Source organism: Podarcis cretensis (assembly GCF_951804945.1).
Source record: "Podarcis cretensis genome assembly, chromosome: 13".
NCBI lineage: Eukaryota > Metazoa > Chordata > Lepidosauria > Squamata > Lacertidae > Podarcis > Podarcis cretensis.
The window spans coordinates 13,838,204-13,861,353 of NC_137182.1; the positions used below are offsets into that span (position 1 = coordinate 13,838,204).

The 23,150-nt window shown below is 43.6% G+C and overlaps 1 protein-coding gene and 1 long non-coding RNA gene across 2 annotated transcripts in view; one reads left to right on the forward strand and one right to left on the reverse strand.

The window, feature by feature from the left end:
* LOC307201089 overlaps positions 1 to 23,150 on the forward strand; it is a 315,231-nt gene that overhangs the window by 16,574 nt on the left and 275,507 nt on the right. The gene's annotated exons all lie outside the window — the stretch shown is intronic.
* On the reverse strand, positions 4,562 to 10,160 carry LOC307201051 (interleukin-8-like). Its single transcript, XM_079950188.1, has 4 exons — positions 10,066 to 10,160; positions 7,433 to 7,559; positions 7,239 to 7,323; positions 4,562 to 5,674 (listed from the first exon to the last, which is right to left on the reverse strand). Exons 1-4 carry the CDS (start codon positions 10,145 to 10,147, stop codon positions 5,669 to 5,671), a joined length of 300 nt encoding a protein of 99 aa, XP_079806314.1. The 5' UTR covers positions 10,148 to 10,160; the 3' UTR covers positions 4,562 to 5,668.

Here is a 23,150-nt window from a genome sequence, read left to right on the forward strand (position 1 = left end):
TATTTAAAAATAAATAAATTCAAACCTGCACTTGGCTATGGCTCTCACAGGGCTATGAAGCTCACCATCTCTCACCCAAACGCACCTTGCAGGTAACTTTACTTTTACAGATTGTTGGGAGGACAAAAATGGCGGTGGGGAAGAGAATCGTGTACGGCACCTTGAACCCTTTTGAGAAAATGAAGGATTGAAAAGTCATTAACGCAATAAAAACGATTCATCTTATCTCATTGCGCACCTCATTTTTGGCAAAATAAGTTTAAAAGGGTGAATTAAAATAAATAGAATAAATCATGACATGTGTGGCTGCCAAATCCATTTATTTGCTCAATGTTCAAAAATTCAGGAAATGGAATGTGACTATTTTAGAAGTCTATGTCATTGCTATGCCTCCCCCCCCCCCCCCGTTTTTTAAAAACATGGTTGAGCTACTGATATCCTGGGCTTTTGTTTTGAGCGTGTAATTCCCAGTATTGCAAAAGAGTTGTGGCTTGATCAAACAGCGGTGATTCAGTCCATGAGTGCTCTGTTTTCAATCTCTCAGAGCCCACAATGACTTACTGATCAGAAATGTCCTGCTGTGAATTAGAATTGTTTGTTTCAAAAAGAGCCCCCTGAACATGTTGCATGCACAGATCTCATAATGACGCTAAAGAGCTTCTTCGTTGCAGGAGTAAAACCTGAGTAACAGGAGAATTAAAAGTGTTCAGTTGCCATAAAATGCTAACCGGTGTGTGTGTGTGTGTGTGTGTGTGTGTGTGTGTGTCAGGGAATGGAAAACCAGATATTGTGGTGAGCATGACTGATTGGCTGGTATCCTGAACAGAAGCAACCCACACTGCAACACTTTGATGCAGGTCCCGTTTTTAAATTATGCAATTTCTAACCACAACCTGGATATGGATTTAGTCAGCTGGCTCAGATTTATCCTGACAGTAAGAATGACTCCAATTCTCACCCCATTATATGGGCGTGATCCCCACAGAATTTGATAGAACTTCCTTCTGAGTAGACATGGTTGGCATTGCAGCCAATGCCTTGCTTTGGAGACTTTTGACAAATCATTATCAACAGCTGTAGAGGAAATCTGCTAAGAGCCGCTGAGGAAATCTTCCCCTTCTCCTATCATAGCTGAAACTGGAGGGAATGCTTCAGAAAGCACAGAAAAGGAGTGCAAAATTCATCACTCTTAACAGCCACATTTATATTTTCGCTAATCTAAGGCTGCAATCCTATACACGTATACCTAGAAGAAAGTCCCATTGGATTGAATCAGATTTACTTCTGATTAGTGAGTAGACATGCAGAAGATTGTGCTGTCTTTATTTTTAAACACATTTTCCTTTTTTAATTACATTTTTATTGATTTTAACATATAAATTATAAAATGTACCACAAAACTTATCACTTATACAATCTTTTTAGACTTCCATCAGCACCTCTCATGATCCACCGTTTTAACTACTTCTTATGCATTTCTTAACTTTATATTGCCTTTACATCTCTTAACAAATCATCCTTCTCCTTCTCCATTTTTGCAATACTTCCAATCATACTCCTCACAAAACCTCTTGCAAACCTACAAACGTCGTCTGATCTTCACAAATACTTTTCAAGTAGTCCGTAAATTTACTCCAGTCTTCCGTGAATTTCTGGTCCCGCCGATTTCGAATCCTTCCTGTTAGTTTATCTAGTTCTGCATAGTCCATTAACTTCATCCTCCATTCTTCAATCGTCGGTAATTCTTCTTGCTTCCATTTTTGGGCCTATTTTTAAACACATTTTCCATCAAAACTGCCCTGCTTTTTTCCACTGCATTCTACATGCTTTCATCTCTTTGCATCATCAGTGTCTCTGTCTGTATCTCACTTCTCGTTTAATAAATCATGCCTTAGCATTATGTAAGTCAAAAAATGACGTAACCATGGTTTGTTTACTGCCAGGAAACCATTATCTGAAGCCATGGTTTGTTGCTTCTTAGAAATCTTGGTTTGGGTCAACTATGGATTGGAGTTACCACAGTTTGTTCAGCCATGCTGCACCCGAAACTCTCCAAGCCACAAAGGCACGAGACAGGAACAGCAAGAAAACAAAAACTTTGAAGAAAAACCACGCTGTGTTTGATTATCAGCGAGACAGCTTATTGTTAGCTCATAGTTTGTTAAACAAACTATGGCTTAGCTTTGTGTGCAAACCAGGAGAACAGGACTTTTTTTTCCTGAATAAACACGCAAAGGGATCAGGATCTTTGTGAATCTTCCTCAAATTTCTCTCCGCATAACTTTAGCAGCACTGCACAATATTGTGTAGATGTGACTGAGGAACAAACAGATAATTTGTTTTGCAAGGCAAATGACAAAATTGCACCTCGTACCCATTCCCATATACCGTATTTTTCGCTCTATAAGACACACTTTTCCCCTCCTAAAAAGTAAGTGTGTGTGTGTCTTATGGGGCGAATGCAGGCTGCACGGCTAAGCCAGAAGCCAGAACAGGGAGAGGGAGCGCTGTGCAGTGCTCTGTCTCGCTGTTCTAGCTTCGGGCTTAGCTGCGCAAACCCTCCGCAGGGCAGCGGGGCCCTCCTGCGCAGCACTCCATCTCGCTGTTCTGGCTTCTGGGGCAGCCCGTGAAGTCTCCGGAGGGCAGCGGGATGAAGGCACCCCGTTGCCCTGCAGAGGCTTTGAGGGCTATCCCAGAAGCCTCTGCAGGACACAGGGATGAAGGCTACCCGCTGCCCTGCAGAGGTTTCGCACGGCTCTTGTGGGAAGTGGGGGGCTCTGTCCCTTCCCCCACCTCCCAGAAAAGCCCCCAAGAACCGCACTCCCTTTAAAGAGCGCATGGTTCTTGCAGGAGATGGGGGAAGGTACAGAGGGCAGCTGCCCGGGAGAGGCTTCAGCGGCTATCCCAGGAGCCAGAACAGAGCCAGAGGCTATCTTAGAAGCCAGATCCCTCTTGCTGTTCTGGCTTCTGGGATTCAGAATTTTTTTTCCCCTTGTCTCTCTCTCTCCCCCCCCCCCCCCGCTAAACTAGGTGCATCTTATTGTCTGGTGCGTCCTATAGAGCGAAAAATACGGTACATAAACAGCAAGGTTACAAATTGCAGCCCTACCAAGGCAAAATGCTACCAACTGCCACAAGATGAAGCCATTAGTGTTATAAACTTGATGACTGTGCTGCATGAAGTAGTCTAGGCCAGACCTTTTGGCCGTTAGGTAAGCTTGTGAAGACTTTTGTATTTCAGAAAGCCTTTCAGGTAGGAGGTAGTGTGTGCTGAGGTTGTTTTGTTTTTTTAAGGGGAGGGTACTTTTGCTGTATGGGACGCAGGTGGCGCTGTGGGTTAAAGCCTCAGCGCCTAGGGCTTGCCGATCGAAAGGTCGGCGGTTCGAATCCCTGCGGCGGGGTGCGCTCCCGCTGCTCGGTCCCAGCGCCTGCCAACCTAGCAGTTCGAAAGCACCTCCGGGTGCAAGTAGATAAATAGGGACCGCTTACCAGCGGGAAGGTAAACGGCGTTTCCGTGTGCGGCTCTGGCTCTGGCTCTGGCTCTGGCCAGAGCAGCGATGTCACGCTGGCCACGTGACCCGGAAGTGTCTCCGGACAGCGCTGGCCCCTGGTCTCTTAAGTGAGATGGGCGCACAACCCCAGAGTCTGTCAAGACTGGCCCGTACGGGCAGGGGTACCTTTACCTTTACCTTTACTTTTGCTGTAATGGGACGCAGGTGGCACTGTGGGTTAAAGCCTCAGCGCCTAGGACTTGCCGATCGAAAGGTCGGCGGTTCGAATCCTTGCGGCGGGGTGCGCTCCCGCTGCTCGGTCCCAGCGCCTGCCAACCTAGCAGTTCGAAAGCACCTCTGGGTGCAAGTAGATAAATAGGGACCGCTTACCAGCGGGAAGGTAAACGGCGTTTCCGTGTGCGGCTCTGGCTCGCCAGAGCAGCGATGTCACGCTGGCCACGTGACCCGGAAGTGTCTCCGGACAGCGCTGGCCCCTGGCCTCTTGAGTGAGATGGGCGCACAACCCCAGAGTCTGTCAAGACTGGCCCGTATGGGCAGGGGTACCTTTACCTTTACCTTTTACTTTTGCTGTACTGTAACATTTTTATCTCCTTATTTTATATTGGCTGCTGCTTCTGCGTAAAATTTTAATTTCCATTATATATAAACAGGCCATACGGCAGAACAGAATAATATTAAATGAGTATTCGGTCTGAGCATTGAGCTCAGCCCTGAAGGCTTTCTTGGTTTCGATGCCGTTTCAGTTAGCAGAAACTATGGAGAGGCTTTTCTGTGGTGGCCCCTTGTTTAATGGAGTAGCCTCTCCTTGGAACTCTAATAAGCTCCAACTTTGGTTCTATCTTGGTGTTTGTTAAAAACATGTGTGTTCTCAATCTTTTCTGTGTTTCCTTAAGGTCAGGAATTAATAGTGCTCTTAGGGTTATCAACTGCATTTTTTAAAAAAATGTACTTTCCCTGTTTGTTTTAACTTTTGAGTTAATTGGTAGTGTATAAGTAAATAAAAATTCAACAACACACTCTGAAAGAAAAATGTAGTTCAATGCACTATAATTAGAAAAAAACATTTATTTTTATACAGAATGTGTGGCATTCCACAGTTAAACAGATAAGAAAAGGAATTTATAATCCAGAGACACAATGATTCATTCCCTTAAAAAAAATAAATGGCAGTATGCCATACATTGAAGACATGAAATATCCAAAAGTATATAGAACATCACTGTTCTTTACAAGGTTTTTTAAATAAAAAAATCCTTATTTAAATATAGTCATTAAGCAAAGTACATTAAGCAAAATTCATTCCATAGGTTCATAGCCAGGTTTTCAGCAATAATATCAGTGAGTTGTAATATCAGTGAGTTGTACCTTCACAGCAATTGGCCAGTGTGTCTGGCTATAAACCAGAAGGTTAGTGGTTCAAGCCCACCCAGGGACAGCTGTGGGCAAGATTCCTGAATTCCAGCGGGTTGGACTAGATGACCCACGGGGTCCCTTCCAACTCCACAATTCTATGAATATATGTGTAATAAAAAATGTGCCAGGGCTCTTGTGCCACTCCCATTCATTTCAGCAGGGACTGCCCAGAAGACTATTAGCTGAATGGCACTCTTTAGCATTTTATCGATATACAGTGGTACCTCGGGTTAAGAACTTAATTCGTTCTGGAGGCCCATTCTTAACCTGAAACTGTTCTTAACCTGAGGTACCATTTTAGCTAATGGGGCCTCCCACTGTCGCAGCACGATTTATGTTTTCATCCTGAGGTAAAGTTCTTAACCCGAGGTATTATTTCTGGGTTAGCAGAGTCCATAACCTGAAGTGTCTGTAACCTGAAGCGTATGTAACCCGAGGTACCACTGTACTTAATAGAGAATATTTCTACCCCCCACTCCCGTTGCAGAAACAGTGCTCAGTGTACATTCAGTTGGCTTCGCAGAATACATAACAGTGGCATCGAGCGTGCTGAATCCATCAGGTGGCCGGCTATAGCTACAGGTAGCAATAAATACATTCCAATCAGTTTCGATAATAAATACGAGTGGATAGTTGTAAAGTGGTTCAGTTCTTAAGGTGCTCAACATCCAGCTTCTCTAAGCAGAGGCTTTCCACAACCGCTCCGTACAACATGCCCGGAGCATTTTTCGCAGCTTGGCGTGTTAGGGCTGAAACCAGAAAAAGGAAGAGATATATTTATGCAAATGAGAAGGTGAGAAACCGCAAAGCTTGTTGCCTCACCTGACCTTCTGAAAGCACTTCAAGCTGAGACCCAATAGGTATATGTCATCATGAGCTACATATTGTCAGCTGCCTGAATGATTTAATTTAATTTCTTATTTATTTCATTTATTTAATTTAAACTTATTTAATTTCAAATGAGGCTGTATACCACCCTGATACCTTTTATAATACGGCAGTACAGAAATCCTTTTTATAAATAAAATGGACTGGTGCCATTAATTTGGGTTTCCCACAATTGTTTTCAGCAATAAAAAGCGGGGGGGGGGGCGGGGGGAGCTTAATAATAATATTTTTAAAAAAAATTATTTGTATCCTGCCCTCCCCAACTGAAGTCGGGTCAGAGCGGCTAACAACAGTAGAAATAACACAGTTTACATAAAATCATAATTAATTAATTGAAATACATTCTAAAATCAATTCATTCTAAAATCAATTCAGAGTCAAATTAATGGCAACCATTGGGCTAGAGTTCTATGAGGATTACAGAAGGAGGAAGTCAGACTGTGCCTTGGCCAAAGGCCTGGTGGAACAGCTCTGTCTCGCAGGCACTGCGGAAAGATGTCAAGTCCCCAGGGCTCTAGTCTCTTGTGACAGAGCGTTCCACCAGATCGGGGCCACGGCCGAAAAAGCCCTGGCTCTGGTTGAGGCCAGCCTAACCCCCCTATGGCCCGGGACCTCCAAGATGTTTTTATTTGAAGACCGTAAGGTCCTCCGTAGGGACGCGGGTGGAGCTGTGGGTTAAACCACAGAGCCTAGGACTTGCTGATCAGAAGGTCAGCGGTTTGAATCCCACGACGGGGTGAGCTCCTAGTGCTCGGACCCTGCTACTGCCAACCTAGCAGTTCAAAAGCACGTCAAAGTGCAAGTAGATAAATAGGCGGGAAGGTAAACGGCGTTTCCGTGCGCTGTTCTGGTTCACCAGAAGTGGCTTAGTCATGCTGGCCACATGACCCAGAAGCTGTACCCCGGCTCCCTCGGCCAATAAAGCGAGATGAGCGCCGCAACCCCAGAGTCGGTCACGACTGGACCTAATGGTCAGGGGTCCCTTTACCTTTAAGGTCCTCTGTGGGACATACCAGGAGAGGCGGGGTCCCGTAGGTACGGGAAAGCACTGACCTGCACCCAGAAATGCAGCCCAAAAAGGAAACCCTGAGACGAGCCCTGAGATTTCCACTATGGATCCCAAATGATACAGTGGTACCTCAGGTTAAGTACTTAATTCGTTCTGGAGGTCCGTTCTTAACCTGAAACTGTTCTTAACCTGAAGACCACTTTAGCTAATGGGGCCTCCCGCTGTCGCCGCGCCGCCAGAGCACGTTTTCTGTTCTTATCCTGAAGCAAAGTTCTTAACCTGAAGCACTATTTTTGGGTTAGCAGAGTGTGTAACCTAAAGTGTATGTAACCTGAAGCGTATGTAACCTGAGGTACCACTGTATTGCAAAGGCCGCGTTCTGCGTGCGGCTCCTTGCCAGCGCTTTCTGTAGTTACCTTTGCCATAATCTTGTTGACAATCAGCTTGACCCACGGCGCTTGGGGGTCCAGGCAGACTTTCCTCCCATTGTTCAGGGTGGCTCTGTTCAAAGGAGGGGAGAGAAGGCAGAGAATTGAGCTGATGAGTGAAGGGGCTTTTTGCACAGCACACAGTCACAAAGGAGGTCATGGGCCCAGGCCAGGACACTTACATGACTTCAGGAACGACGCAGTGAGGTCCCTCGGGGAGGAGAGTGACAGAAGCAATTTGCTTGCGTGGAATCGGATGGGAGACCGTTTGAATGCATTGGCACCGTAGCTCCCCGGTCATAGGAACAGCTGTGGAAGGACAGCGCAGAAACTTAACAATGCAACCCTAGGCGTATTTAAAGGTAAAGGTAAAGGTACCCCTGCCCGTATGGGCCAGTCTTGCCAGACTCTGGGGTTGTGCGCCCATCTCACTTAAGAGGCCAGGGGCCAGCGCTGTCCGGAGACACTTCCAGGTCACGTGGCCAGTGTGACATCGCTGCTCTGGCCAGAGCCAGAGCCAGAGCCGCACACGGAAACGCCGTTTACCTTCCCGCTGGTAAGCGGTCCCTATTTATCTACTTGCACCCGAGGGTGCTTTCGAACTGCTAGGTTGGCGGGCGCTGGGACCGAGCAATGGGAGCGCACCCCGCCGCAGGGATTCGAGCCGCCGACCTTTCGATCGGCAAGCCCTAGGCGCTGAGGCTTTAACCCACAGCGCCACCTGAGTATTTACTGAGGCTTTAACCCACAGCGTCCCTGAGTATTTACTGAGAAGCAAATGACAAAAGGTATCTTTTCCCGGCTTCCGCCCAGGAAAAGATACCTAGCGCAACCACACCGAACGCTTAACCCAACCTCCCTCTAGCACAGGGGTCAGCAAACTTTTTCAGCAGGGGGCCGGTCCACTGTACCTCAGACCTTGTGGGGGGGCTGGGCTATATTTTTTTTGGGGGGGGGAATGAACAAATTCCTATGCCCCACAAATATCCCAGAGATGCATTTTAAATAAAAGCACACATTCTACTCATGTAAAAACACCAGGCAGGACCCACAAATAACCCAGAGATGCATTTTAAATAAAAGGGCACATTCTACTCATTTAAAAACACGCTGATTCCTGGGCCGTCCGTGGGCCGGATTTAGAAGGCGATTGGGCCGGATCTGGCCCCCAGGCCTTAGTTTGCTTAGTAAAGGTAAAGGGACCCCTTTACCTTAGTAAAGGTAAAGGGAGCCGGCGTACAGCTTCCGGGTCATGTGGCAAGCATGACTAAGCCGCTTCTGGCGAACCAGAGCAGCGCATGGAAACGCCGTTTACCTTCCTGACCTATTTATCTACTTGCACTTTGATATGCTTTCGAACTGCTAGGTTGGCAGGAGCTGGGACCAAGCAATGGGAGTCCACCCCGTCACGGGGATTCAAACCACCGACCTTCTGATCGGCAAGTCCTAGGCTCTGTGGTTTAACCCACAGCGCCACCCGCATCCCCTTCAACAGTATAGGCACCATCCAATCACAGACGCTTTTAAAATTTCACCGCTGTTGGACTTGAGATGCCCAGCTCTGGCTCGATCATGTATTAGGATTTCAGATGCCTAGTCTTAGAGCAGGGGTTGTCAACCTAAGGCCCAGGGATTACATAATCAGCCTTGGAACAGAAGTGTAGCAAAGCCGTCTGCAAACATTTGCCAGGGATGGGTGGTGGGGTGGGGTGGGAGGTTTCTGCTCCCAACCTCAACGTGTTCATAACGGTGTGAAAATAGCCTATATCTGAGGTTTCATTCCTGTCCAATCAACTTGCCTTAACTAACTACTAAATATGCAGAAGTCAGGAGCAGAGACAGTTCCTGTCAAATTTTTCAACTTCTCCAAATTAAAAAAAACACGAGGGTTGTAAAAAGCTGTAGCATGACTTGGGAATGCAAAAGGTATTTGGGTGAAATCTATATAATTTAGTTTTGCTTGTCAAGTAAAAAAGCATGTGAAATTGCATAGGAATAATAAAAAAATGATAGCCAATTATTTGCAGCGACGGTGCTGATGACCTGACATTTTCTGAAGGTAAAATAACAAATTCTTTGGGTTTCTGAAAGCAGTTCATCATCAAACAGAGTCCTATGAAGCTAAATATTATCCAATCACAAAAAGCAGATTTGAATCCCTCACATCTGAAAGCATATTTTTAATAACCCCCACCCCCCCAATAAATCTGCAAAAGTTAAGTTTCACCCCCTAAAACGACACACCTTAGAGATACAACTGCACTTCTCTGCCCTCCATTTATCCAGCAAAAAAGCAACTTTACTGTGAACAGCCCAGAGGTGAAGAGCTCCTCTGAGCATGAGCAGAGTTCATCTGCCTCACAAAACACAGCAAATCCACAGACAGTGGGGACGGGGGACTGGGAGCTGGGTTTACAAAATTTCCAAGTCGGAAAGCAGGGCATCTGCTATCTCCCATCACCTCGGTTTCAGAAGCTGCTTCCCACCCGTCGCAGATCTTAAAGTCATCTTTAGGACCTTTCAGCGAAGTCTGCCTCTCTACCAACCATCCAGCCGGCTTTTTTTGGTTTCCTTTCCCTCCCCTGAACGCGGCTTTAAATTTGCAACGGAGGCTCCGACGGTGCCTCCGGGAGCTTGCGGAGTTTCCTCGCCCCCGACGGCTGCCCCAAAGGATGGATTTTGGAGCCTAGCAGAGCTTCCAGGAAACCCCGGTACCTGCCCCGCTGCATGCAATCGCCCACCACCCCTGAAATGAAAATCGGCGCAGAAAGGATGCTAATGGACCGCCCCGTCGATGCACCTGAGGTTAACATACCCTGGCTGTGCGAAGCGCTCCCGGCCAGCAGCAGGAAGACCAGCAGGGCGGCCACGCAAGGGACTGGACGGCACGGATTCATTGTTGCGGATGCGAAGGCGCTCCGATCCCCGACGTGATGCTGCAGCGGCCGCCGAGACGCTCTGAGCTGCTCTGTCGCGCCGGCCGGTCTTTTATGGTCCCTAGCTGCTGCGATCCCCGCCGCCGCCGCCGAGGGGCGCTCGAGGGACGAGTCCCGCCCCCTTCCCTGCGCACCGCCTTGGCATTGGGCGTCGGGGGAGAGATGCGACGGAGAGGTCCTTGCGAAGGGCAGTTCCCCTCGGAAGCAGCAGGTGTCGCTGTCCGCGGAACCAAATGAGAGATTGATTTTCGTTTTTTACTTTTTATGTTTTTGAAAAGTTTTTACTATTAAAATAATTCAGCATTAATACACACGTATTGCAAATATAAAGAGGTAAAGGTAAAGGTACCCCTGCCCGTACGGGCCAGTCTTGACAGACTCTGGGGTTGTGCGCCCATCTCACTTAAGAGGCCAGGGGCCAGCGCTGTCCGGAGACACTTCCGGGTCACGTGGCCAGCGTGACAAAGCTGCATCTGGCGAGCCAGAGCCGCACACGGAAACGCCGTTTACCTTCCCGCTGGTAAGCGGTCCCTATTTATCTACTTGCACCCGGAGGTGCTTTCGAACTGCTAGGTTGGCAGGCGCTGGGACCGAGCAGCGGGAGCGCACCCCGCCGCAGGGATTCGAACCGCCGACCTTTCGATCGGCAAGCCCTAGGCGCTGAGGCTTTAACCCACAGCGCCACCTGCGTCCCAAATGTAACTTGGCAGCGGTGGGATTCGAACCCACGCCATCGAAATGACTGGAGCCTAAATCCAGCGCCTTAGACCACTCGGCCACGCTACCACCCATTTGCAAATATAAAAGCATACAAATATACATTCCATACAATCCGTCATCATGCCTGTTTTTCATTCTGGCTCCAGATTTTGCTTTATCTACCGGAGTTCTGTGTGTAACTGATTTTATTTGTGGCGCATTGCCTCCCTCCAATCGTGCATCAAACAAATCAAAATAAATAATAATTCATTTTTTCCCCTCCGAAACCAGCAAGATCAAGTATTCCAAAAGGACTGGAGTAAATTTATAGGATATCTGAAAGATTATTGTAAGCAATTAACATCACTAGCAGGGTTGTCCGGAGACTTGTAACGAGAAATTTTTCTACCTTTCTATATTTATTTAAATTTTGAGTTATTTTGTAACGAGCGTAATTAGAATTGGGAAATGTACAAAATGTAATGATACAAAGGTTAATTTTGAAAGCCATGTGGCGGGAGGGAAGGAAGTCTATAGGCTCTAAAGAGCCAGGGACATAAAGTGGATTATAATGATGTAAACGTATATTATTAAATGGAAAATTAATAAAAATTATATACAGTGGTACCTCGGGTTAAGTACTTAATTCGTTCCGGAGGTCCGTTCTTAACCTGAAACTTTTCTTAACCTGAAGGACCACTTTAGCTAATGGGACCTCCTGCTGCCGTCACGCCGCCGGAGCACAATTTCTGTTCTCATCTTGAAGCAAAGTTCTTAACCCGAGGTAATATTTCTGGGTTAGTGGAGTCTGTAACCTGAAGCGTATGTAACCTGAAGCGTATGTAACCCGAGGTACCACTATATATATATATATATATATATATATATATATATATATATATATAATGAATAATAATTTATCAGCCTGCCTTAGCTGGGTCATTGGGCATGCACACACAAAAAGGGAAATTGAAGAAGAGGAAATTATGGCTGCACTGAAGAACAAGCTGTCTTGATCCTGTCTTGAGCAGTTTGTTTGAAGTATGAAAACTGAGCTTGTTTTATCCCTTATATGATTTTGTGTTACATACTGAGTTGGGTATGTTTAACCCGGGAAAGAGGAGAAGGAGACTGGCTATGTTAGCCATATTCAGACATCTGAAAACATAGAAGATGGAGGAAGCTTGTTTTTCTCCTGCTCCTTGTTTGGGCAGGACACAAACCAATGGGTTCAATTTGCAACGAAGGAAATTTGGACTAAACATCATGTTGTTGTTTTTTTGTTAAAGATATTTATTAAAGATTTTTTGATTACCATACAAATAAAGAAAGAAACAAAATAACACATATCATTACATATTTTCTTAACTTCTTTGGACTCCCTCACATCTCCCGCTCCTGCGTTCCTCATTTATAAATATCTAACCAGCAATTTATCCCCTTATTTCCATTCTTATTATCTATTTTTCCAATATTATATCTCTATTTTTAGATAACTTTTGTTCAAATCTATAAAGTTTAAATTTAGCCTGATAATTATCCAAAGTTTATCTTTTCTTCAATTTAGCTTATCTTCATACTTCAATTCATCTAGCTTAATGGTGCCAAATTACATTCCAATCTAGCATCCTTCTTAACATTCATACAATTTACAATGTTTCTGTAGGTAGGTCTTGAATTCCTTCCAGTCTTTTTCTACCATCTCCTCTCCCATCTAAACATCATGAAGACCTTTCTGACAGTAAGAGCTGCTAGTGGAACGGACTCCGTTTCATTGTCAAATGGAAGGTTTGCAAACGGTAATAAATGTATTTGGTTGAATTACGGCGTCTTCCAAACCACCCTTCTAACCAAAGTATACAAAGTGATGCATGGGATAAATCTGATTAATCTGATTAATAATAAGAATAAGAATAATATAAAAAGATTTTTTTACTATTATAATGGGTAATTATAAAACTGCCATGAGCATGCAACATAACAACATGACAATATTCTGCATTGTCATCAAGTAAAAAAAATATTGGGTAATAAGGAAATGCCTCTCTTTCCTGGTATTTAAGTGACTGAACATTACTAAGTGGTCAGGGAGGGTATTGTGCAAACATTCCATTTCTCGGGAAATGGGGAAGTTGAGAAAGTAAATATCGTTTGGTGCGTAGATATAAATTTTATTATTTTAATGTATTTGTAATCTTTGTTGGAAGCTGCCCAGAGTGGCTGGGGAAACCCAGCCAGATGTGTGGGGGGGTGTTTACAAATAATAAATTATTATTATTACCCATCATTTGCTTTCTGACTGAGGGTGTGGATGTGAATTTCCATTTCAAAAATGGCAGTGGCCAACTCCGTCAACCCCTTCTTATTGATGGTGTTCTTATCTCCTTCCTTTCCTGAATATTTGTGGAAAATTGCTACCAGGAGACCATTCGCCTGGTGGAGAGGGCACGTCATGGTGAGAGGTCCAACTGGAAGTCGATCAAAGCAACGCGTTGGTGTTGGGTACCAGGAGAAGCTAGTTCAGCTTCATCTGAAGGACTCAAGTTTCTTCACACCTACCTTAAGTAGCCTTAAGGGCATGGGCTTTGCCTGGTTCTTTGGCCCATGCACTCCCTTCTCTTGCACGTAGTGATTTTTTGGCTCCTTGTCTAGCTTCAGGCAACTAACTGTATGCCATTTCCCCTGAACCTGTGGATCAGGCCCTGCACGCCAGAACTGGAAAATTGCAGCAGATGGTGACAGCAGTCACGAAATTAAAAGACAACTGCTTCTTGGGAGAAAAGCAATGACAAACCTAGATAGCATCTTAAAAAGCAGAGACATCACCTTGCCAACAAAGGTCTGTATAGTTAAAGTTAAAGCTATGGTTTTCCCAGTAGTGATGTATGGACGTGAGAGCTGGACCATAAAGAAGGCTGATTGCCAAAGAATTGATGCTTTTGAATTATGGTACTGGAGGAGACTCTTGAGAGTCCCATGGACTGCAAGAAGATCAAACCTATCCATTCTAAAGGAAATCAGCCCTGAGTGCTCACTGGAAGGACAGATCGTGAAGCTGAGGCTCCAATACTTTGGCCACCTCATGAGAAGAGAAGACTCCCTGGAAAAGACCCTGATGTTGGGAAAGATGGAGGAGAATTGGACGATGGATGATGAGATGGTTGGACAGTGTTCTCAAACAGTGGGGCATAGGAATTCGTTCATTTTTATTTTTTTCTTCAAAATATAGTCCGGCCCACCACATGGTCTGAGGGATGGTGGACTGGCCCACGGCTGGAAAAGGTTGCTGATCCCTGCTTTAGACTAAGTGTGATCCACCTGGAAAAGGAACTGGCAAACCACTCCAGTATTTTGCCAAGAAAACTCCATGGACATAAAAAAGGGGAAGCTTTGAGAAGAAAGGGAGAGTTTCCAAGGCATGCTCTGGTTCATGGGGTCACAGGGAGTCGAACACGACTAAGGCGACTAAACAACAATATGCTGGGTGTGGGGTGGAAGAAAGAGAGGTTTGCATGAATTGTAGTGAGGCTTGTACATGTACAGTGAAAACATGGTTTAGTCCAGTGTGTTAATAATATAGGACAGGCTTCCTCAATCTCAGCCCTCCAGATGTTTCGAGACTACAGTTCCCATCATCCCTGACCACTGATCCTGCTAGCTAGGGATCATGGGAGTTGTAAGCCAAAAATATCTGGAGGGCCGAGGTTGAGGAAGCCTGATACGTTAACGGAGAAATCCGAGGGCTCCCTTGGACAAAAGCAAAGACACCAACCCGGACAATTGGAGCAAAACGGCAGCCAGTAGGCTTGGTCTTTATTGAAGACTGTCGCAACAGGACTCCCACTCACTGCAAGATGAAGCAAGATGGAAGCCCTGAACAAAAGGAGACCCCAACGTTTATTAGCTACTAATCCCTCATGCTACACCCCTAAGACTACATCACATCTACATCATGACTACATCACTGACACATCACAAAAAGGAGAGGTTGAGGGAGGAGTTGTGGTGGTAACCTGAGTGTATTGTCACCTGGCCGGTTCCTCCTTTCCCTCTCCCCATGAGTACTTTCCAGAGGACAAAGGGTAGTTTGCAGTTTCTTGTCTCCAGAGGGAAGAGCTGATCACTGTCCTTTGTTTCAGTCCGTGGTGAATCCACTCCCACTTTTTGAGTGTAATGATCTTCTGTCTAGGACCATCAAGGTTGTCATGCCAACTGGGTATGGCTCGCTGTGTTGGCTGCCTTGTGTCAAGTCTCCCCCCTTTGATAGTCCTTCCTTCATGGTGTAAAATAAAAGTGGAACGGTACAGATCCGATGTATGGGTGATTTTCTATGAATTTATAACAGAAGCGTCGCATATGTCGTGTGTGAATGTGTGTGTCGTGTTTGTACAAACTGAATGATTTGGGGGCGGGGCGGTCCTGCAACAGATATAAGACATATCAAATAGATTTGAGATGGGTCAGGAGGTTGCCATCTTCTTGTCTTTTGGACAAACTACACATTACATTAAAGATCTCAAGATCTTCTCAGCCCATCAAACCTTGGTGTGGCCTATGGCACCTGGAAAACGCCCATTAAAAATTGTGCACTAACGTGTCGTTGTCCTATTAATTCTTGAACCTCCCTGTCTTAGGACTGATTTTGTACCAACACAACAGTTAGCTTGTGTTTCCAGGAATCTCCCAAACTCTCCATGGTGACCCAGTGAAGTACATAAGGCGAATAGCAGCTTTATTGATGTTAACCATACCTGCCCTTTTACTGGGCAACTACGTTTTGTGTGCTTTCCTGTGTGACTATACCTGCAATTTTCCAAAATGGAAGATTTCCGTGAGACTCGGCGAGTCTTGTGGCACCTTAAAGACAAACAAATTTGTCATGTCATAAGTTTTTGTGGACTGCAGTCCACTTCGTCAGATGCACCTATCCAAAAAGAGAGAAGCTGATACTATCATAAAATTGTTAGCTTTAGGGGGTCAGGATTCTTTGCTGATTTTGCTGCAGCCAACTAACAAGGCTATTTATTGGCTATGCTACACCATTGGAATTTGTTAAAAACAGAATCTTACCATTACTGGCTCTCCTTGGTTCGTAGTTACAAGCTGCTAGAAGTCAATGTATTTGTCCATGTGGGTTTTTTTGTGTGTGTGCCTATTTCTAACCTTCCAAAACAAGGAGAAACTCAACAAATAATTTCGCTCAGTTTGCTTCTGAGTTAGGAGGTATTAGAAGCAAATATACTTGATCTGCATCAGAGGAACCTGTTGTTGTTGTTGTTGTTTTGTCGTGTCCGACTCTTCGTGACCCCATGGACCAGAGCACGCCAGGCACTTCTGTCTTCCACTGCCTCCCGCAGTTTGGTCAAACTCATGCTGGTAGCTTCAAAGACACTATCCAACCATCTCGTCCTCTTTCGTCCCCTTCTCCTTGTGCCCTCCATCTTTCCAAACATCAGGGTCTTTTCCAGGGAGTCTTCTCTTCTCATGAGGTGGCCAAAGTATTGGAGCCTCAGCTTCAGGATCTGTCTGATCCAGCTCTCACTTCCATACATCACATAGGGATATAGGATTAAATATTAGCTACCAATTTATTCCCCATCATTTTAAAATTACAGACACACACAAACAAACAAACACACAATAGATAGATGATAGATGATAGATGATAGATGATAGATAGATAGATAGATAGATAGATAGATAGATAGATAGAGATAGATAGATAGATAGATAGATAGATAGATAGATAGATAGATAGATAGATATAGATAGATAGATAGATAGATAGATAGATAGATAGATAGATGATAGATAGATGATAGATAGATGATAGATAGATAGATAATTTGCTTTTAATGTTTTTGTTGGTGTTTCTAACGAGTAATTTAGGCTGCCTGCTGTAAGCCCCTTATAAGTCTTTTGTTCTAGTAAGTAACAATCATTTTGCTAAATAATGAAACAGCAGCAAATTCCTTGGAAGCTGCAGTTGTAACACATTAATTGACTTTTCAGTTCAGTAGCCTAAATGATATCTTGGGGTTGAATCTCTGGGACACCCTTAATGGCCGCTAGAAGATTATTAAAAAAGAACCCAGTCACAATCTTTTCTAAGTCCTTGATAACCAAGGAGGTAATAGCTACAAATTTACCCTAAGAATGAAGTTTGCTTCTGCTAACTCTATAAATCCGCTTGAAGCTGCAGTGGTTAACATATTAACTGATGTTTCAGCTCAGTTGCTTCAACGAATTCATGATTAATGCTAAGAAGAACTCAGCAAATACGTATGCTTCTCACACAGTCATAAACTTCCTAGACAGATTTCTAGTTTTCCAGAAGCGTTTGGGTAATTTCCCCACAAAATTCCCAAAGCTGTTTTTTGTTAGTTTTTTTTTTGGGGGGGGGGGCTAGGAAACTTGCATTTGTCTAAAGCTAGAGAGCAAGATTGTTAGTATCTCAGTTTCACATTCCTCGGCCAACTCTTGAGAAAACGAGTTTTGTCAGCCACATTAAATCATACAAAGAACACAAGGAAACACAATCCACTTAAACTTCCTTCTACACAAGCTCTGTTGAAACGACTGGTGGCTGAGTCTGAAGAGCACTAAAGGGCTCTTTTAAAAAAAAAAAAAAATTATTACTTTTAAAAGAAGAGAAAACAGAAGCAAAGAAGAAAAAAAACACAAAAGAAAAAAGAACAGACTATATATATATATATATACAATAGAATACAACATAAAAACGGTACAAAACACAACCTAATCACTATAAACTAAACTAAAAAAACCCCACTCCCTAACCCTAACCCTAAATAAAACAAATCAAAAACAATTAAAAAAACAAAAAACTACCGTATTTTTCGCTCTATAACACGCACCAGACCATAACACGCACGTAGTTTTTAGAGGAGGAAAACAAGAAAAAAAATATTCTAAACAAAATAGTGGATATATGATTTTTGTGGTTCATGCTGTGGCCACAGACATGTGATCTGACAGTGAGTTTGGAGTAGCCCAATGCAAAAATCCTGAGGATCCATGTGGATCCATGCTTTGTAACCACGGAGGAGGGAAGGAAGGGGAACCATGGATCCTCTGCTCACGACTGCAGCAGATCCCCCCCGCCACCCGCAGGCATTCGCTCCATAACATGCACAGACATTCCCCCTTACTTTCTAGGAGGAAAAAAGTGAGTGTTATGGTGCAAAAAATACGGTACATTCCTCCTTTTCGAAACTCTTTCTTTCATTCCCTTGTTTCCTTGACCTCCTCTCACCTCCCTTTTTGTTTTCCACTTCTACTAGCTGTTTCAGCAAATCCTTTCCATCTTTCTCTATTCTCTATCATATTATACATAACATATTTTTTCCCCTTTAACCTTATTTTAACATTAAAACTAAAATACTTAACTCCTTATAACATTTCTGCTAAATCCATAAAATATCAATCCACCAATTTTCTATCACTCATTAATTTTGCAATATTTCTATATATAAACTTTTAATTTTTCAGTCTTCTTCCATCAACTCCTCTCCCTGGTTTCGGATTCTGCCAGTCCTTTCCATTAATTCCATATAGTCCATCAACCTGGAGATCTTATGTCCAAGGCTCTTAACTCTTTTCCAGGTCCCTTCTGCCGATCTTGTTCATTTTCTTTAATGCTAGAGAGCAAATCTTGAGAAAACTCCATCTTAACAATATTTTTATTCCTTCTGGACAGTTCAGCCAGATTTCCATAGTTGAAGCTAGGGTCTATAAAGTGTTTCAGGTCATATTTCAAGATTCTTCCAAATCCAAAGGCCCCCAAAACTTCAATCTCCTCCAAGTCCATGTCCCAGAAATCAATTAATCCCTGGATAGAGGGATCATTCCGACTTTCCTTCTTCAGTCCAAACCAGGAACCAATCTTCGAAATCTGACTTTTTCTATATTCAATCATAAAAGGCCTCAATTTATAGTCCTCAATTTGCTTCTGTAAAACTAAGAGTCCCACTTGTGTTATTTTAGGTTCAAAAACAACAACTTTCGCCTTTTCCTCCACCATTTGTTCTGCCAAAGTAGGTTCCTGTGCCAAGTCCTGAATTATTCCTGTGTTGATGCTCTCTTCTCATATCAAATTAGTCACTTTCTGTTCCAAGTTATCAACTTTAAAAGTCGTGGCATCCGTCTTTTTATTAAGCTCTTCCAGCGAATGATTTATTTTGCATAATAGAGTCACAATATCTTCTCCTATCAACATTTTGAATAGTCCAAGGTCAATCACTGGTTCTCAGAATCCTTATCTTGCAGCTGGAGATCCCCCAGTTACACTCCTGTAACAGTTTCAAAAGCTCCCTCTAGAGGGAAACAGTCTCCACTTGTATGAGTTCTTTCAAGCACAGCTCAAGCAATAAACAAAGTTTCGATTTTCGGTTACTTTTCCTCCATTTTGAATGCAGAAGAGGACAATGGAAACAGTATCTTGCTCTTATTTCAGCTAGCTGTCAAATCCGTTCTGTCAATGAACTTTCCCCAAACGTCATCTGGCAGCCCGTTCCCAGTTTCAGAGCTGAGGTGATTTGATTTTCCCCTCACTCCTGCAGGCTTACTAAGTTCAAAATTCAAAGCTTCCCCCCTCTTCACCTGCCTCCAAGGGGGGTTCTGTATTTTTAACCGATGGAAATTTAATCTTTTATGAAAGGCTTTCAAAGACTTTAGCTTGTAACGTCTTTGCTTCAGTCTATTTACAAAAGCGGAAGGCGGACTTCCTGTTTATGACCTTCCCGCTTCAGCGCCAAATTAAGATATTTAAAGATCCAATTTTCCATTCTACTCACGGGTAGTTGTTTAAAATCCAATTGTCCACAGGAAAAAGTCAGCGCTCTCCAGCAACAGCAATGCGGCTTCACTCCATGGAAAAAGCAGTCGATTCAAAGCACCCCACCGCTCACCCCACATCGCTCCAGATCCCCAGAACAGGGTTTCCCCGCGAGTAGGGGTGGCGCAAAAGGTGCCAGCCGAATCCCAGGTTCACAAGCTTTTCCCGCTTGTGATTTTCAATGGGCCTCCACCTTCGCCGTGGCGGTCAGACCCTGTTTTCCACGGAGTAAATTCCTCCCGATCGGAGGAGCTCAGCCATTGCCGGAGGCGCCAACCCGGAAGTCCCAGCACTAAAGGGCTCTTAACCAATCCATTTTGATGCAACTTCCGTAGGCGAACACCTTTGTAGTCTGTGCGTCCTTTTAAAAATTGGAATCGTTTCATTAGCTACGCAGCAAAGGCGGGCATCCACCGGGTGGATGACACATGTTGTTTCAGGGTAGAGAGTAATTTCTTTTGTGAGGCCAATGATACTTGCACCTAATCAGATTTTTTCTAAGAATTCCAGAGAGTGGGCTCATCCACACTTCTGATTATTCTGTTATTTCTAGGCACAGGTCTGAGAGGTTTTTATTTTGTCCTACCGCTTGGGAAAACCCGCAGTTTACTGCTGAATCAGAAGAACAAATGTCAATTCACAACACTCCCCAAAACTCTACTCCTGAAGGAGCGTCTCTATCCCCATCGTTCAGCCCGGACACTGAGGTCCAGCTCCGAGGGCCTTCTGGTGGTTCCTTCACTGCGAGAAGCAAAATTACAGGGAACCAGGCAGAGGGCCTTCTTGGTAGTGGCACCCACCCTGTGGAACGCCATCCCATCAGATGTCAATGAAATAAACAACTACAGGGGTACCTTGGGTTACAGACACTTCCGGTTACAGATGCTTCAGGTTACAGACTCCACTAACCCAGAAAGATTTTTCGCTCGATAAGACGCACCAGACCATAAAAAGCACCTAGTTTTTGGAGGAGGAAAACAAGAAAAAAATATATTCTGAATCCCAGAAGCCAGAACAGCGAGAGGGATCGCTGCTCAGCGATCCCTCTTGCTGTTCTGGCTTCTGGGATAGCTGCGCAGCCTGCATTCGCTCCATAAGACGTATACACATTTCCCCTTACTTTCTGGAGGGAAAAAGTGCATCTTATAGAGTGAAAAATACGGTAGTACCTCGGGTTAAGAAATTTGCTTCAGTATGAGAACAGAAATTGCACAGCAGCTGCGTGGCAGTGGTGGGAGCCCCCATTAGCTAAAGTGGTACCTCAGCTTAAGAACAGTTTCATGTTAAGAACGGACCTCCGGAATGAATTAAGTTCTTAACCCAAGGTACCACTGTATCTGACTTTTAGAAAACATCTGAAGGCAGCCCTGTTTAGGGAAGTTTTTAATGTTTGATGTTTTATTGTGTTTTTAATCTTCTTTTGGAAGCCGCCCAGAGTGGCTGGGGAAACCCAGCCGGATGGGCAGGGTATAAATAAATTACTACTACTACTACTACTACTACTACTCCAAACTCTGTCTTTGTCTGTGGGAGCAGGAGCCCCACCCATTTGCCGTCTTGCTTCAAGTCCCTTAATCCCCTTTAATGGCTCAACAATCATATTGTGGTCACTAAGTCTGGGGTGGTGCTGAACTTTATCATCACTGTGACAACCATGGGGCTCTCCCAATATGTCATCTGCCCAATGCATGTGGCAGGCCACACACTGATCTGGTCTTCTCAACAGGGCAGGAAGAGGGTGATCTCAGAGTGGGGAATTTGTAACATCAATGTCTTGTCTTGGTTGAATCCTTCTCTTTTTTGATAGATAGATGATAGACAGATGATAGATAGATGATAGATGATAGATGATAGATGATAGATGATAGATTAGATAGATAGATAGATAGATAGATAGATAGATATAGATAGATATAGATATAGATGATAGAGATAGATAGATAGATAGATAGATAGATAGATAGATAGATGATAGATAGATAGATAGATATAGATGATAGATGATAGATAGATAGATAGATAGATAGATAGATAGATAGATATGATATAGAGATAGATGATAGATGATGATAGATAGATAGATAGATAGATAGAGATAGATGATAGAGATTAGATGATAATGATAGATAGCTAGATGATAGCTAGCTAAATGATAGATAGATAGATAGATAGATAGATAGATGGATGATAGATAGATAGATATAGATAGGCAGACAGATAGATAGATAGATATAGATGATAGATAGATAGATAGATAGATAGATAGATGATAGATAGATAGATAGATAGATAGATAGATGATAGATAGATAGATAGATAGATAGATAGATAGATATAGACAGATAGATATACTTATTAAAAAATATACAAAGGTTCATACCCATGGCAAGGTATCTTTACATAATACACTCAAACAAAACAGCTTCTTAATCTAAAAAAGAGCAAAGGCAGAAAGAACGAAAATAAAAGAGAGAGAGAAAGCAGAAGAAGAGAAGGAGAGATTAAAGAAAGATAAAATGACTTCCGGTTCTCTGTCCTGCAGCTAAATATAATATTCACTCATAAAATCCAAGCATTCTGTCTTCTGTAAACCAGTATTCGTTTCAATCTCCATGCCCCAACATTACAAGTTTGCTTTCTCTTTCATGCAAGAAGTCCATAAGAAGTTTCCAGTTCTGAATAAATCTCAATAATTTTGATTTTTCTCTAATTAAGCACGTTAACTTTGCCATCTTAGGGTTCCCCCCCCCAGCCCTTCCTCTGTAAATGGGTAGGGCTGCATCTTTCATGGTTGGGTCCTCTTCTGATGAGTTTTAGATTTTCAGTGGCTTTCTGTAGAGGTGGGGGAGCTATTAGAATGGTCCACCCTAGGAGGCTGATGGATCCAACCGGTTTTCAGATGGAGCTTGGGAGGGTTCCCATCTGACATGGCAGGAACCAATGTCAAAGCCAATCTGGCATCCAGAGATCTACACAATTAAACCCATGTTAGTAGCAAAATGCACCTGGCTCCTGACTAATTTCTTATTTTCTTTTCTTTTTATGCTTTATTGAAGTTAAAAAGAAACAACAAAGTTTTAATCAGAAAAAAGAAAACAATTGTAATTAAATCAAATCACATTGAATTCTTCTTCTTTTTTAATTTTTTTTATTCAAAATTATAACAAGACATATTATCCAAAAACATATCATCCTTGCCCCCCCCCATTTTTCCTCCCTCCCCCCTCCCACACAAAACCCACCCATCCCCACCCCACCCCCCGACTTCCCTCAGTTCCAGTCTTTGGTTTTCTCTAAGAATGCTGTTTTCTGCATGTTACAAAGTTGTATAGATCCTCAAACTATTTAGCTGATTATTATTATCAATAAAAAGTTTGAGAATGTTTATTCAAAACCTGCCAAGGAGTCCAG

What these genes read in the sequence shown, in the direction of transcription:
- LOC307201051 (XM_079950188.1), bottom strand. Translation starts at nt 10,147, where the DNA reads ATGAATCCGTGCCGTCCAGTCCCTTGCGTGGCCGCCCTGCTGGTCTTC. An exon ending in GAGCGCTTCGCACAGCCAGG is followed by an intron (nt 7,560 to 10,065) that starts GTATGTTAACCT and finishes GTCCTTCCACAG; the next exon opens with CTGTTCCTATGACCGGGGAG. An exon ending in TGCGTCGTTCCTGAAGTCAT is followed by an intron (nt 7,324 to 7,432) that starts GTAAGTGTCCTG and finishes TCCTTTGAACAG; the next exon opens with AGCCACCCTGAACAATGGGA.